The sequence below is a fragment of the Bombus affinis genome, chromosome 6 (genome assembly GCF_024516045.1).
Source record: "Bombus affinis isolate iyBomAffi1 chromosome 6, iyBomAffi1.2, whole genome shotgun sequence".
NCBI lineage: Eukaryota > Metazoa > Arthropoda > Insecta > Hymenoptera > Apidae > Bombus > Bombus affinis.
In genome coordinates this window covers 1,512,564-1,524,979 of record NC_066349.1, presented here as the reverse complement: position 1 = coordinate 1,524,979, position 12,416 = coordinate 1,512,564, and the positions used below count along the sequence as shown (strand labels likewise).

Sequence of the window (12,416 nt, the reverse complement as noted above, 5' to 3'; positions counted from 1 at the left end):
TACGAGGACAGAGACCGTGTAGGTGGGGAATAAAGAAACACTCTTACAATACCTTCCAAGAGGGTTTCTGACTACGTGACTGAGCACAGTTTAAAGTCACGCAAAGCATCGCGGGTCTTGCAATTTAGTCAGTGAACACCAGTCGATCAATTGACACAGAGGTGGATAGATAAAGTAAAATACAATTTTTCGAACCCACGTATCTTCGCACTGTTTCTCGCATCTAAGAAAGACAACAATCTCAGAAAGTGTGTTCAAAAGGTAAAGAGGTAGTAACCGTTTCAAAAGTCCGTTTCGCGCGTTACTTTAAATTAAACGATTCGTCCGTAACATAGTGGAAAAGTGGACAGTCATTTTTTATTGAAGATAAAATGGAAACTTTTGTACTAAAATAGATAAAAAGGATAATTGCTTCCGTGATAAAATGGCAATCAAAAGTGTTGGGAAAGAAGAGCGTGAAATGAAACTTCAACGTAACAGTTATTAAAAAACAACGTACTTACGTTATAGTAGTTTATAATCTATAAGTGATTTTGTTCATTTTATCATATAAAATTAAATTAACTGATTCTCTTAAAGTTTGAATCCTAAAGTCCTAAAATCCCAAAGTTGCGTGTTTCTTTTCTCAATGTTTCCTAATACGTATTTCTTACACTCGACTTTCCATATTCGTCAAAGTTAGCTTTTTCCCAGTTAGTCAACCGTAGATTTAATCAAATAGTAACGGTTTCAACGCCGTCATACGAAATAAACCGTTTATTAAATTAATCATAACAGAGAATCGAAGCTTTGCTACCTTTCATTCGTACAAAATCATTCAAACATGCGAACAAAATTTGTCAATTGCAACATAACATCAATTTTATATATTAAAATTGATATAAAAGAAAGAAGAGAAAAAGAAGCGGAAATGCAGGAAGCCGATCGTTTGATGCACTTTTTACATTCACGACTCAGGCAAAATGATTCTTCTCTGCGAATAATCAATCCGATAAATATTCAGTCAGAAGTGTCCGACGATCATAGAATAAATTGTATAAATGATACATCCTTGCATGGTCCCCGTTAAGGAAGCGTTTGCACGCGCGGTTGGTGCATTGACCGGAGTTAACAACACCAGTAACCGCAAATCGGCTTGCTTCCACTACTCGCGTAGGAATACCGTAATGCGCATTTTTATCCATTATTGACTCTTATTAAACCACCAATTTCTACTTCTCATAGAAGCGGAGAATAAGCAAAAGAATCGGTCCTTTATTGAGCGTACAACGGTGGTTAAAAAGCGAACACGCAATACTTTGGAAAAAGGTGAATTATGGATGCAATAAGACTTGAATACGTAGCGTGAACTGCAATTAATGTTGAAAGAGCTATTTAGATCCGGGGAATGAAGAAATATTGCATACTTTATGTCGTAATTTTTTGGTGAATGTCCAGTTTGGCTAATGTAATTACTTTCGAAAGCATTCCGATTTATATGTATGGAAGAACAGATACTTTAATAATTTTGATTTGTTTCTTGTAATGGATTTAGTTCCGCTTTGTTTTTTTTTTTTTTTTTTTTTTTAGACAATTTCAATCCAATCGTATCTTTTTTTTTTTTTTGTATCGTTAACAGGTGAAAAATTTGCAATAATAAGGAAGCGGCCGTGATATTCAATATTATTCATTGGAAGCGAAAGAAAGATCGTAAATTTCATATTCAAAAATGCAGAAGTTTGTTACTACGAATATTAATTGACTATCAATTTATAGCACGTTTAAAAAATAACTCGATTCTGACTGATTTTGATTTGGCTTTTATTGGTTCGATCAAATTATCGAAAAATACAGCTACCTGCTTATTGCCACAGCCCCTTCGAATTTTTCGTTTCAATCTTTCTTTTAAAACATTGAACATCTTTTTAGTATTAAAAAGTATTAAAATTTGAAGACTAAAGGATTAAATTAGCAATATCTCTTGTGGTTCAAGAATATAAATGCAGCTACCGGAATGGGCCATCGTAATATACGATCTTCTACTTTTCACGGGGATGGCGATTATCTACATAAGCGAAGCTATTATTTTGACGTTTATCCCACGGCGTTATCGCGTAAAGTCTGTGAAAGATGAGATCGCCCTAATAACGGGAGGTGCGGGAGGAATTGGACGATTGATTGCAATTAAACTGGCAAATCTTGGAGCACACGTTGTTATCTGGGATATTAATAAAACTGGTAAGTCGTAATATTCTTTAATACTAAAAAAGAGAAAAATATTAATTGTTTATGTCTTCATGAATGTTCAGGGCTTAAGGATACAGTCCAAGAGATTAGACGCAGTGGAGGAAAATGTTGGGGTTACTATTGCGATATCACCAGTAGGGAAGAAGTTTACAGAATGGCAAAGATTGTGCAGATCGAAGTTGGCTCAGTAAGTAAAATTGCTAAATAAATAATAAATAATAAATAATAAATTATAATTTATCTATCATTATTTGATATTTAGGTAACATTATTGATAAATAATGCAGGTTACGTATATGGAAAAACGCTTTGGGAATTACCAGATGATGAGATTATACGTACTTACAAAGTGAACATTCTATCCCACTATTGGGTAAGTTAAAATGAACAATGCTAAATTAAAAATGAATAAAGCCAATTCAAACAATATTTACATTCAACAGATTACCAAAGCATTCATGAAGGATATGATGAAAAATAATCACGGTCATATTGTAACTGTAGCAAGCGTGGCAGGACTTTTAGGGACCTATAATTGTACTGATTATTCGGCGACTAAATTTGCGGCTATCGGTTACCACGAGAGTCTCTTCACTGAACTTAAAGTAAGAAGACTTATCTTATAGTAATCCTTTGTTATTCTCTTTTATACATAAGTATTTTGCAATGTTCTTAGACTCACGAGTACGACGGAATTCACACCACTTTAGTTTGCCCCTATTTTATAAATACGGGTATGTTTCACGGGGTAAAGCCAAGGTATGCAATAGGCTCCATAAAACCGTAACTTTTATGATTTAATAAATCGATAATAAATTTATAATTTATAGACTGATGCCAATGTTAGAACCTGAGTATGTTGCGCAAGAAGTTGTATCTGGAATATTATTAAATCAAGTAATCGTTGTATTACCTGGATCAGTTAGATACCTCCTGCCACTGAAATGGTAAATTGTTCGAATTTTCTCTATATCTAACTAAACTTGTATAAAGAATTGATTATAATATTATTTTTTTAAAAGCTTATTGCCAGCAAAATTATGCTGGGCATTAATGTATCATATCATACAAGGACCACAGTCTATGATGATGTTCCAAGGAAGGGGGGAAATACAAGCATTGAAGAATAACAATAACGTTGCAATAATGCCCGAAGAAACTGTACATTAATATATAGAAATTCGGCCAAATTTGTATTAAGTAGAGATTAGCATGACATGAATTTCATTCATTAATACTAAGTCTGATTATTTATTTGTAAATTATTTTCGGTGACTTTCTTTAGTTTTTAAATATCACGTATATTTATAATATAATGTAAAACACGTTCACAATAAATCGTAAAAATAATGTAACCCCTGACCAAGTTCCCATATAGATATACCTGTACCCAACTCTGCTGCAAGATCCAGTCGATGTAAAATAGAATATAATGTGGGATAAAAGATAATTCCACTGCCCCCTGATGACCTGAAATACATCCTTAAATTTTATCCTATACTGAATCAGTTTCACCTAAACTATGAATTCTCTTATGATCCTATATCTTACTTTGATTCGAAAAAGTGTTCTTTGCTGTTATCGTCCCACTGAATTTTTCCCTTAAAGGACTCGAGAATTTTCAGGTAATCTAAACCCAGGATGGCTCCCCCACCTTCAGGTGTGTAATTGTATCCATATAGATTAAGACCTAACAATATTTGAGCCCTTTTAGGGCCCTTTTCAGGTACTAATAATTCTACGCATTCTCTCGCCCAATTAAGTGGGCTATTAGGACCAGGTCGTTGAATACTTGAATAGTCATAAGTCATTAAAGAGAATGCTTTTATATATGGCGACAACTGATCAAATTGATCTTTGTTAAATAATTGAACATTTGGGCTGAAAAGTTGAACAATAAATAACATATACAGTGCCGTGATATTCTTTTTTATAAGGTCTTGTGGCTTTTCAACTTAAATATTCTATAATCTGCTTATAATAAGCATAATATAACAGGAGTTACCCTCTTGAAGGTGGCACTGCTAAAATTGTATCCAAATTATTGTTCTTCAATTGATGAGCAATAAACTGGATCAATGCTACAACAATCTGTGTATCTACACCTGTTAATACAAACTGGTTCCATATCTCCAATACATACCCATCAAAGTGGAAATTCTGAGACATTGTACCATAACTGTTACACATTATCGATAACATTTAATGTAACATATATATTTTTATGGGTACCTTCGCTGTATCCACAAGTGCTGAAATTAGTGTAGTTTGTTTATGTGTATCGCTATATAATCCAACAATATCATTGACTGACCAATGTTCAAACAATACTCTTGGTAAAACTATAAGAAATAATTATGAATTTACATATGTATGTTTATTTAAAAGAAATGTGGATTATATATTATATTGGAAAGTTGACATACTTTTTACATGATGATTTTCATTATTTGTTGCTTTCATTTCCTTCAGCCATTTCTTCTGAACATCATGGGTTGATAATTTATACGTCGATGCGTTGCCTTCTGGAAATGCCAACCATACTGGCGATACCATTGTAAATTTTCCATGAAATATTTTGGAAACTTCAATTCCATTATTATTCCACTAAGGAAAACACATATATGTATAAGTATATTTTCATCAATAGACATTTTATGTATTGTCAAAATTTATTATTAAAATTTATATATAAAATATATCATACCTGTACCACAAAAATTAACAAACTTACCGGTGTAATATATCCTAAAACTTCTCCTGTAAATCGTCTACGAGTTGTATTAGAAAAATAAAATCCTGATTCTCGAATAATATCATGTGTCTTAGGGTTTTTTACTACTAAGATTCGGCTAAATACATCTTGTCCCACGGGACCTTTCTGTACAATGCCAATATGTATAAAATTAGACCACAAATACACAGTTCGTAAAATTTTTATAATATTTTTATCTCTACCTTAATTTCAATTTTTCCTTTACTTTTCTTGCTATTTCTATTTTTGGGTGGTGACAACGTACAGTTTGATAATTCAATAAATAACAATACGCTAATTATTAATGTAAAAATATTCATAATAATTATATTTTAGCATAAACTTATTGAGAACATAAATTATTTCTACTTAGAATACGTGAATGATACGTAGAGTATCATTTAAATTATTTTGCTCATACTGACATCCGTAAAGAAACGAGAGTGCTCACGCGTACTGTTCTGGTTGTTCTACAATACATGTGCTGCACCAAGCAGTCAAGTGTTGAAGTTCTATGCTAGCATCAGAGAGCATTGTTTTAATATAAGCATGTAAACAAAAGGCAATCGCTGGATACTTTGCAAGTAGAGATGTAGCTCGTAAACAATCTATTTTAAGCATTTCTGTATTAAGTTACAAATTTTAATATATATAATCCTTCTAATTTTAATTTACATTAAGATTAGAAGAATTAATAAGTTTTACTCAGTAAAAAAAGTAAGATGTATCAAAGTCGTGGATCGTAAATTAGCTAGGATGTCAAACCTTGTCTGTAATTAATTTACTTTTTTATTTTTGTTGTTTTTGTAAACAAACACACGTGCAAAGCAGATACACCATGTCACATATTATTCGCAGCCTACCAACTGCTGAAATTATTATTAAAATGAAATTTAGGTTTCATTATAATAAAAACATTATTGCGAGGAAAGTAAATTTAATGTTAAACATAAAAAGTTATCGTGTATAGCCTTTTGACTACTATTGGCGCCTAAAGGCGCTTAAAAATATTGCTCTTATGGTACTGTAAGCAGCTACAGGTGCTTAACCAAGTTCGGTCTACTGACACGAAAGGCGCCTATAGTAAATGCTAATTCAGCAATTACATATTCCGTTAGTAATATATTAACCGTGTATAATACATTTATTTTATATAACTATGTAATTGTAAGAAAAATATATTTTAGTAAATTTCATTTATATTTAATAAAACAAGTTTTACAAAAATACAACTCAGGTAGAACACATGAATGTACATTAGAAAGTAGAAGTACTGATAGTCAGCCTTTCGTTTGATATAAAGGCATTTTTCGTTTTCATACGTAAAAAATGCAGTAATTCGGAAAAACACAAGGCGCAAATGTGTAGTGTGTAGAAAACATAATAGAAGAAATGCGACACATTACAAATGCATGAAATATAATATATTTATCCATGTTACAAATTGTATCACCTTACTAGATCATTATTGTTATACAACTATTATTGTTATACAGTTATCGTTATACAACATATTGTTAAAAAAGCTCAATGTTAATGTTAAATTTGTAGTATATACACTAACAATTGAATGCAGAATACAAAGAAACAAATAACATTATTTTAATGTAGTGGAATTCTGTGTTTTGATTATATGAACATACTTTCTCAGAAATGCACGCCTAACGAAAAGTTTTACCGTTCTCGGTGTCCGTCGTGACTGATTTCCTACCCTATGGTACGGCTAGTGCGTCTCAAAGTCTGCCGCAGTCAAAGGGACAGAGAATATATCAAAATTACTGCGTCATTTCAGTGATTCATTATTGTGTGAAAGATTTTCTTCTTTTCTCGAAAAAAATATGATAAAGAATTCCTCTTCTTGAGACAACCAAGTTCAATTATCGCTGTTACCTATCTCGGATAGAAAAGTATGAACTTTTTCATAGAATGTAATTCCTTACAATGAAATAGACTTGTGTAGCGTGGAACTACAGCGAATATACTTCATTTGCGGTGGAACTAAATAGGTTCTTGTATATGCTAAGGTGGAACACCTTCAGCGCTTGGTCGCTGAGGGCAGCACTAATCTGGTAACAATCGGAATCATAAGCGTGAGCACTGTCATTTCCTTTCTGCCGATATTGTTAATAGAATGATAGAATGATAGAATGCGCTACTGTGAATCTGCATGCACATAATCATGTGTATACATATGTACATATATGATACCTTGAACAGGTTTGAATAAAATGATATTTTTGTTACTAGATTAATGCATAAAGATAAATACATGTAATACAAAATTAATCAGTAGATACAGAATTATGTATTGATATAAAATTTGCATTAATCGGATTAAATCTTGTTCTTAATTGGATTAATTCATTTTATATAGACTTTAATATATAGTTATTATTCTCGTTAGTTATTATAGCTATTTTTTTCATTAAATAGGAATAGGTTTTAATCGGATGGTTATCCAATGTACAATGAATAAACAAATATAGATGATTGGAAATTGCTGCTTTGATACATTTTTAAGCCCCTTTTTTTACCACGTGACCACATGATATGTATTTTGATGTAATATGGCGCCTTTAATTGTCACAGCGTAATAAAATTTCTAAAAGGATGTAAAATTCTTTTAAATGTTAAACTTGAAACTTAACACAGAATGCCAGTTGATATAAATCGATTAACGGAAGGTTGGCTAGAATTGGAAAGTGACCCAGGTATAAAATAATAGCCTCAAGAGTATGTTATTTTAATAACTATTATCATTAAATTATCTGTATGCATTATTAAAATATAGTTTGTTTTGACATAATGTACTATATATCTTATAATATGAATATAAAAATGTATGTACATTACATAACAACATGTTAGTTGAAACAATTTGGTTTCATTTTAATACATTTATATGTCGTCACTGTATCTATATTGTATTTTAGCTTTATTGTAGTCAATGGAAAAGCATTTCTGTTCTTATATGACATTTAAGTTATAGTATATTTAAAAGATTTATACTGATATGTATTTTATATTATTAGGTTTATTTACATTGCTATTGGAGGATTTTGGAGTAAAAGGTGTACAAGTAGAAGAAATATATGATCTACAAAAATCGTTGGAAGGTCCAGTGTATGGTTTCATATTCCTATTTCGTTGGATAGAAGAAAGGAGGTCCAGACGTAAAGTTGTAGAACAAGATGAAAGTTTTGTAAAAGATGAAGAAATTGTTAACAATATATTTTTTGCACAACAGGTGCTATAATCTTTATACAAATATTTTATATGTAAAATACTACATATAGTATTTATATGCCAGAATCTGTTTTTGAGTAACCTATCGTTTTATAGGTTGTGCCCAACAGTTGTGCAACACATGCACTACTCTCTGTATTACTTAATTGTCCAAATATTCATTTGGGTACAACTTTATCCAGGTTGAAAATGCATACATCTGGTATGTGTCCAGAAAATAAAGGATGGGCAATTGGTAATACACCTGAATTGGCTTGCGCTCATAATTCTCATGCAATGCCACAAGCCAAAAGGCGCCAAGATAAAAATACTGGAGTCTCAACTGGTAGGTTTACTGGAGAAGCTTTTCATTTTGTTAGTTACGTACCAATTAATGGTAGATTATTTGAATTGGATGGTTTAAAACCATACCCTATGGATCACGGTCCATGGAAAGAACACGAAGAGTGGACTGAACAATTTAGAAGAGTAATTACCGATCGTTTGGGAATGGCAACAGGGGAACAATTGCAAGATATAAGATTTAATTTAATGGCTGTTGTTCCTGATAGGAGACTTGCTATTTCACATAAATTAACTATGTTGAAAACTAATAGACAGATAGTACTAGAGGCATTGCAACAACTTGTTAAACTAAGTCATCAAGATGGGACAGAGAAAAATTCGAATGATACCGAGAAATCGGATAAGTCATACGAGAAAAAGAATAAATCTGAAGAGGAAAATGGCTTGTCTAATAAATCAGAGATCGATGAAACTTCATCAGCACCAGCTATTACAGTTGAAAGAAGCAGTGATTCTACTATAGATACCGAAGAACCAGCTTCAAGCATAACCTCTGGAAAGACTGAATCAAAGTAGGCAAAGACTAAACTAAATAACGTTCATATTTACGAAGTACTTTATTTTTCAAGCAAAGTTATAGTATAATATAAACTAATTATAGTAAACGTTTCAGTGGTATGGAAAAAGTAGTAATGTGTGCTCTGGATTATGCTACACCTCTCAGAATCCAAACTTCACCGGCACACAGCTCGTCCAGTACTGATACATCTTCCGAGATTGGATCCGCATTTAATTCTCCAACGCAAGGTAAGTAAAAAGATATTCCTATTTTATGTTGTCTTACAGAGACTTCTTATCGTACAAACTTTCTTAGTTTGACAAAATATTAAGTCATTTGGACATGTCATTCTTATAGATTTGATTTGTGAATTATCTGAAGCAGAATAACAAATATAATAACGCGATTCAGACGTGATATCTTTTGTTTTTCCGTGTTCAGTACATATATTTTTATTTGGTACATTTATTTTAATTATATCATCTGTACTTCCAGTTGAATTTGCACTTCCCTTATTTTTATTTTCTATACATTTATTATAACTCTCTGTGTCACATGTTCTTGCATATGTATTAAATGCCGTGAACAAAGGACATGAATATTCTATTACAGAAGCCATTTCAGGTTCACATACATAATATTTGGCGCAGTTAGTAATATTTGGCATCCGAATATTTTTTATACACGGAATAAACTGAACATATTGTTGATCCAATTCATAAGCCAATGATTTATATCTTTCAACAGTCAAATATTGCTTGTTACCTAAATTATCGGTAATTAGGATTATAGTGTTTTTATTCTTCACGTTATCAAATACCGACGAATCTTTCGCATTTAATACTGTATCATCAACATTATTTTTTAAAGTTGTACTACTTTCAGTTGCGTTATGCAATTTCATACCAGTTATAATAGTATTTTGTAAATTATTGTTTTGTTGAATATAGTTTTGTACAAGATAATTGTTTAATGGTAGGTTTGTAACAAGTCTAGAAGGCGTAGACGATGATGATATAGATGATGTTAAAAGTTCCAGGGGAATAGTAATTTTTTTGTAAAGTAACAGATGACGTATTAATTGATTCAACATTGAATAGTATTTCTTATCATCTTGTGTTTGTAAATGACCATTCTTCTCTTTATCATTAATTTTGGAAGCATCGTTTGATTCGTGTTCCATTATTTCTGCAAATTCAATCAAAGGATATGGAGTCACCGTTTCTTGATCAGAATAATCAGGGATGCTATCAGTAGTATATGACGAATCAATAAGTTCAGAAAGATTCCATGGATCTTCTGTTAATCCAACATAACTTGTTTCGTTTGGATTGATCAATTCAGGAATATCGTATCTGTTTGTTATAACAGACGATTCTGTCGATAATGTGTCGCATTCCCAAGAATCGCCAGGAAGAACACATATTCTTAAGTACGGCTGAAATATCTAACGATAAAAAAATGTTACAAATTTCTGAAAATCGTAGGCACGTTCCAGTTAACTATATTGACGCAATGATGATCTTACCAAACCCTCGGTACATTTACTGGGCACCCAAACGTAACCGCCACTAGGTAAATTTACGCAATTGTAAAACACGGTGCAACTAGTGGAATGTGGTTTCTTCGATTCTGGACACTTCGATGACTCGATCACGATTAGAATAGAATAGAAAATAAAAGCTACCAGTTTCATTTCGTTGTGCTGTCGCGCGTGCTGTTGTATAGCAGACTAAAATTCTTTTTGTCCGGTAGGTGGTATTATTTGACTTTCGCACATTCCCCCGTATTTCATCTCCTTTGACACCTTTGAAGTACCGTTATTCGACCTATCCTTCCTGAACGTTTTTGTACCGTTTATCGCTATACGATCGCAATTAACAGCTACTTCTTTCTGGTAAATAAATTAGTTTATTTATTATATATAAAGCTTTGATTTATAGCATGGGGATGGAATTCTGGTCAGAGCAGTCCAACATCAACGAAAGATTTCAAAAAGTTTGTTGTAATTAGAGTATCTGGGGATGAAAAGAACGAGGCAGGTTTAAGTACGTATATAGAGCCTACTGTTTCATTATGTTTTGTTAGTGTGGTGTCTTGTTATACTTTATGGTAACAATACATGAAATCTATATCCATAAGTAGGTCGTTCTCTTGGGAACATTAATATAAATGGAAAAAGATTAGTTTCCGACAGCGGGCACTTACATAAGAAGGTCTGCTTGTCGGGAGAAGTTAGAATACCTCATGCCAGAGTAAAGACTAGTAACGGAGACACCGTCACCGAAGAAAAGAAGGTTGAAAAAATCGATCCGAAATTATGTACGAAATATCCGGAGTTGTTCGAACCGCATACGTTCGCACCCAAAGATCTTCTAGCATTATTGAAGAATTTAGAACACGAAATTAGTATTTGTGAGACTAGCTTGAAAGACGAAAATGATAAGAGGAACAAGTACAAGGTAAATACGCTTTAAAACGTCTATCTATGTTTTCCTTAAAATTTAAAACATGAGATAATATAAGAGTACTTTGTTCTTTGTTTTAGATTGACGATTGTCGTAGAACACATAACTATGACGAATTTATCTGTACCTTTCTTTCGATGCTTGCTCAACAAGGCAAATTAGCGGAATTGGTCCAACAACACTTGACTTTAAAGAAACACACTTCCGTATCAGTGAATAGGGTTCATAGGTAAGGAATTTTATTACGATTTCGATTAACGCGACAGATCGTTTAATACAGGGATTATTTATAGATCCTCGAAGAAGACCGATACTCGTCCAAACTCATCACGTAGACGTCGAGGTAGAACTAAGTGTAAAAAACGAAAATAATCTTGCTAATTGAATCGAAATGGTAATGATGGAGCTGTTATCCCACCTATCGAATCGTCAATAAATCGTTGCGAGGACACAATTTCAAAACGACAACAAGCATGTAAAAAGATTATACTATTGTTGAAGAAAAATAGAGATTGTGTTTCACTCTTCGTAATACTTACGCAGCATCAAAAGCGCCGAATTATCAGTACTTCTTTTACTTTCTTACGCAGATATTCTTTAGACAATGATAGATCGACAGCAGTGTTAATTATAATTCTACTTTTTCCGTCTGAACTTCAATCTTTGTCACGATTGACAGTTATACTTTAGAACTGTACAAATTAACTTTATGATATATTTTTTATATTTTTTTCATATTAATGCATGGTTTCTACTGTCACACTATGTTTACAGATACTGTGAACCTATTTCGTACTCTTTGCAGCGTGCATTAGTAACCTTTATCTCTGCATCTATTATGTTTCATAAGAAATATATGGTTTCTTAGATACGAACA

General features: G+C 32.3%; 4 protein-coding genes across 11 annotated transcripts; 2 read left to right on the top strand and 2 right to left on the bottom strand.

The window, feature by feature from the left end:
* The first annotated feature begins 123 nt into the window (after positions 1-123).
* Positions 124-3,581, top strand: LOC126917268 (estradiol 17-beta-dehydrogenase 11). Of its 3 annotated transcripts, XM_050723993.1 has the most exons (9): positions 128-261; positions 1,225-1,308; positions 1,973-2,217; positions 2,289-2,413; positions 2,489-2,599; positions 2,670-2,831; positions 2,903-2,985; positions 3,057-3,173; positions 3,249-3,581. In XM_050723993.1, exons 3-9 carry the CDS (start codon positions 1,980-1,982, stop codon positions 3,394-3,396), a joined length of 984 nt encoding a protein of 327 aa, XP_050579950.1. In that variant the 5' UTR covers positions 128-261; positions 1,225-1,308; positions 1,973-1,979; the 3' UTR covers positions 3,397-3,581. The 3 variants fall into 3 exon arrangements, with proteins under 3 accessions (XP_050579949.1, XP_050579950.1, XP_050579951.1); XM_050723992.1 differs by lacking the exon at positions 1,225-1,308 and having other exon boundaries at positions 124-261; XM_050723994.1 differs by lacking the exon at positions 1,225-1,308 and having other exon boundaries at positions 128-269.
* Positions 3,449-5,476, bottom strand: LOC126917263 (chitinase domain-containing protein 1). Of its 2 annotated transcripts, none has more exons than XM_050723986.1 (7): positions 5,185-5,476; positions 4,961-5,107; positions 4,653-4,833; positions 4,459-4,568; positions 4,232-4,386; positions 3,778-4,107; positions 3,449-3,708 (listed from the first exon to the last, which is right to left on the bottom strand). In XM_050723986.1, the coding sequence occupies exons 1-7, from the start codon at positions 5,299-5,301 to the stop codon at positions 3,555-3,557; spliced, it is 1,194 nt and encodes a 397-aa protein (XP_050579943.1). In that variant the 5' UTR covers positions 5,302-5,476; the 3' UTR covers positions 3,449-3,554. The 2 variants fall into 2 exon arrangements, with proteins under 2 accessions (XP_050579943.1, XP_050579944.1); XM_050723987.1 differs by having other exon boundaries at positions 3,449-3,696; positions 5,185-5,474.
* A 1,938-nt stretch (positions 5,477-7,414) lies between these two features.
* LOC126917245 (ubiquitin carboxyl-terminal hydrolase calypso) lies at positions 7,415-12,414 on the top strand. 5 transcript variants are annotated; one of them, XM_050723952.1, is made up of 8 exons: positions 7,415-7,692; positions 8,014-8,228; positions 8,324-9,084; positions 9,186-9,319; positions 11,015-11,119; positions 11,217-11,533; positions 11,620-11,768; positions 11,833-12,414. In XM_050723952.1, exons 1-8 carry the CDS (start codon positions 7,635-7,637, stop codon positions 11,909-11,911), a joined length of 1,818 nt encoding a protein of 605 aa, XP_050579909.1. In that variant the 5' UTR covers positions 7,415-7,634; the 3' UTR covers positions 11,912-12,414. The 5 variants fall into 5 exon arrangements, with proteins under 5 accessions (XP_050579909.1, XP_050579908.1, XP_050579907.1 ...); XM_050723951.1 differs by having other exon boundaries at positions 11,214-11,533; XM_050723950.1 differs by having other exon boundaries at positions 9,174-9,319.
* On the bottom strand, positions 9,111-11,011 carry LOC126917257 (uncharacterized). The gene is made up of 2 exons (XM_050723981.1): positions 10,600-11,011; positions 9,111-10,518 (listed from the first exon to the last, which is right to left on the bottom strand). Exons 1-2 carry the CDS (start codon positions 10,765-10,767, stop codon positions 9,343-9,345), a joined length of 1,344 nt encoding a protein of 447 aa, XP_050579938.1. The 5' UTR covers positions 10,768-11,011; the 3' UTR covers positions 9,111-9,342.
* Positions 12,415-12,416: the final 2 nt, after the last annotated feature.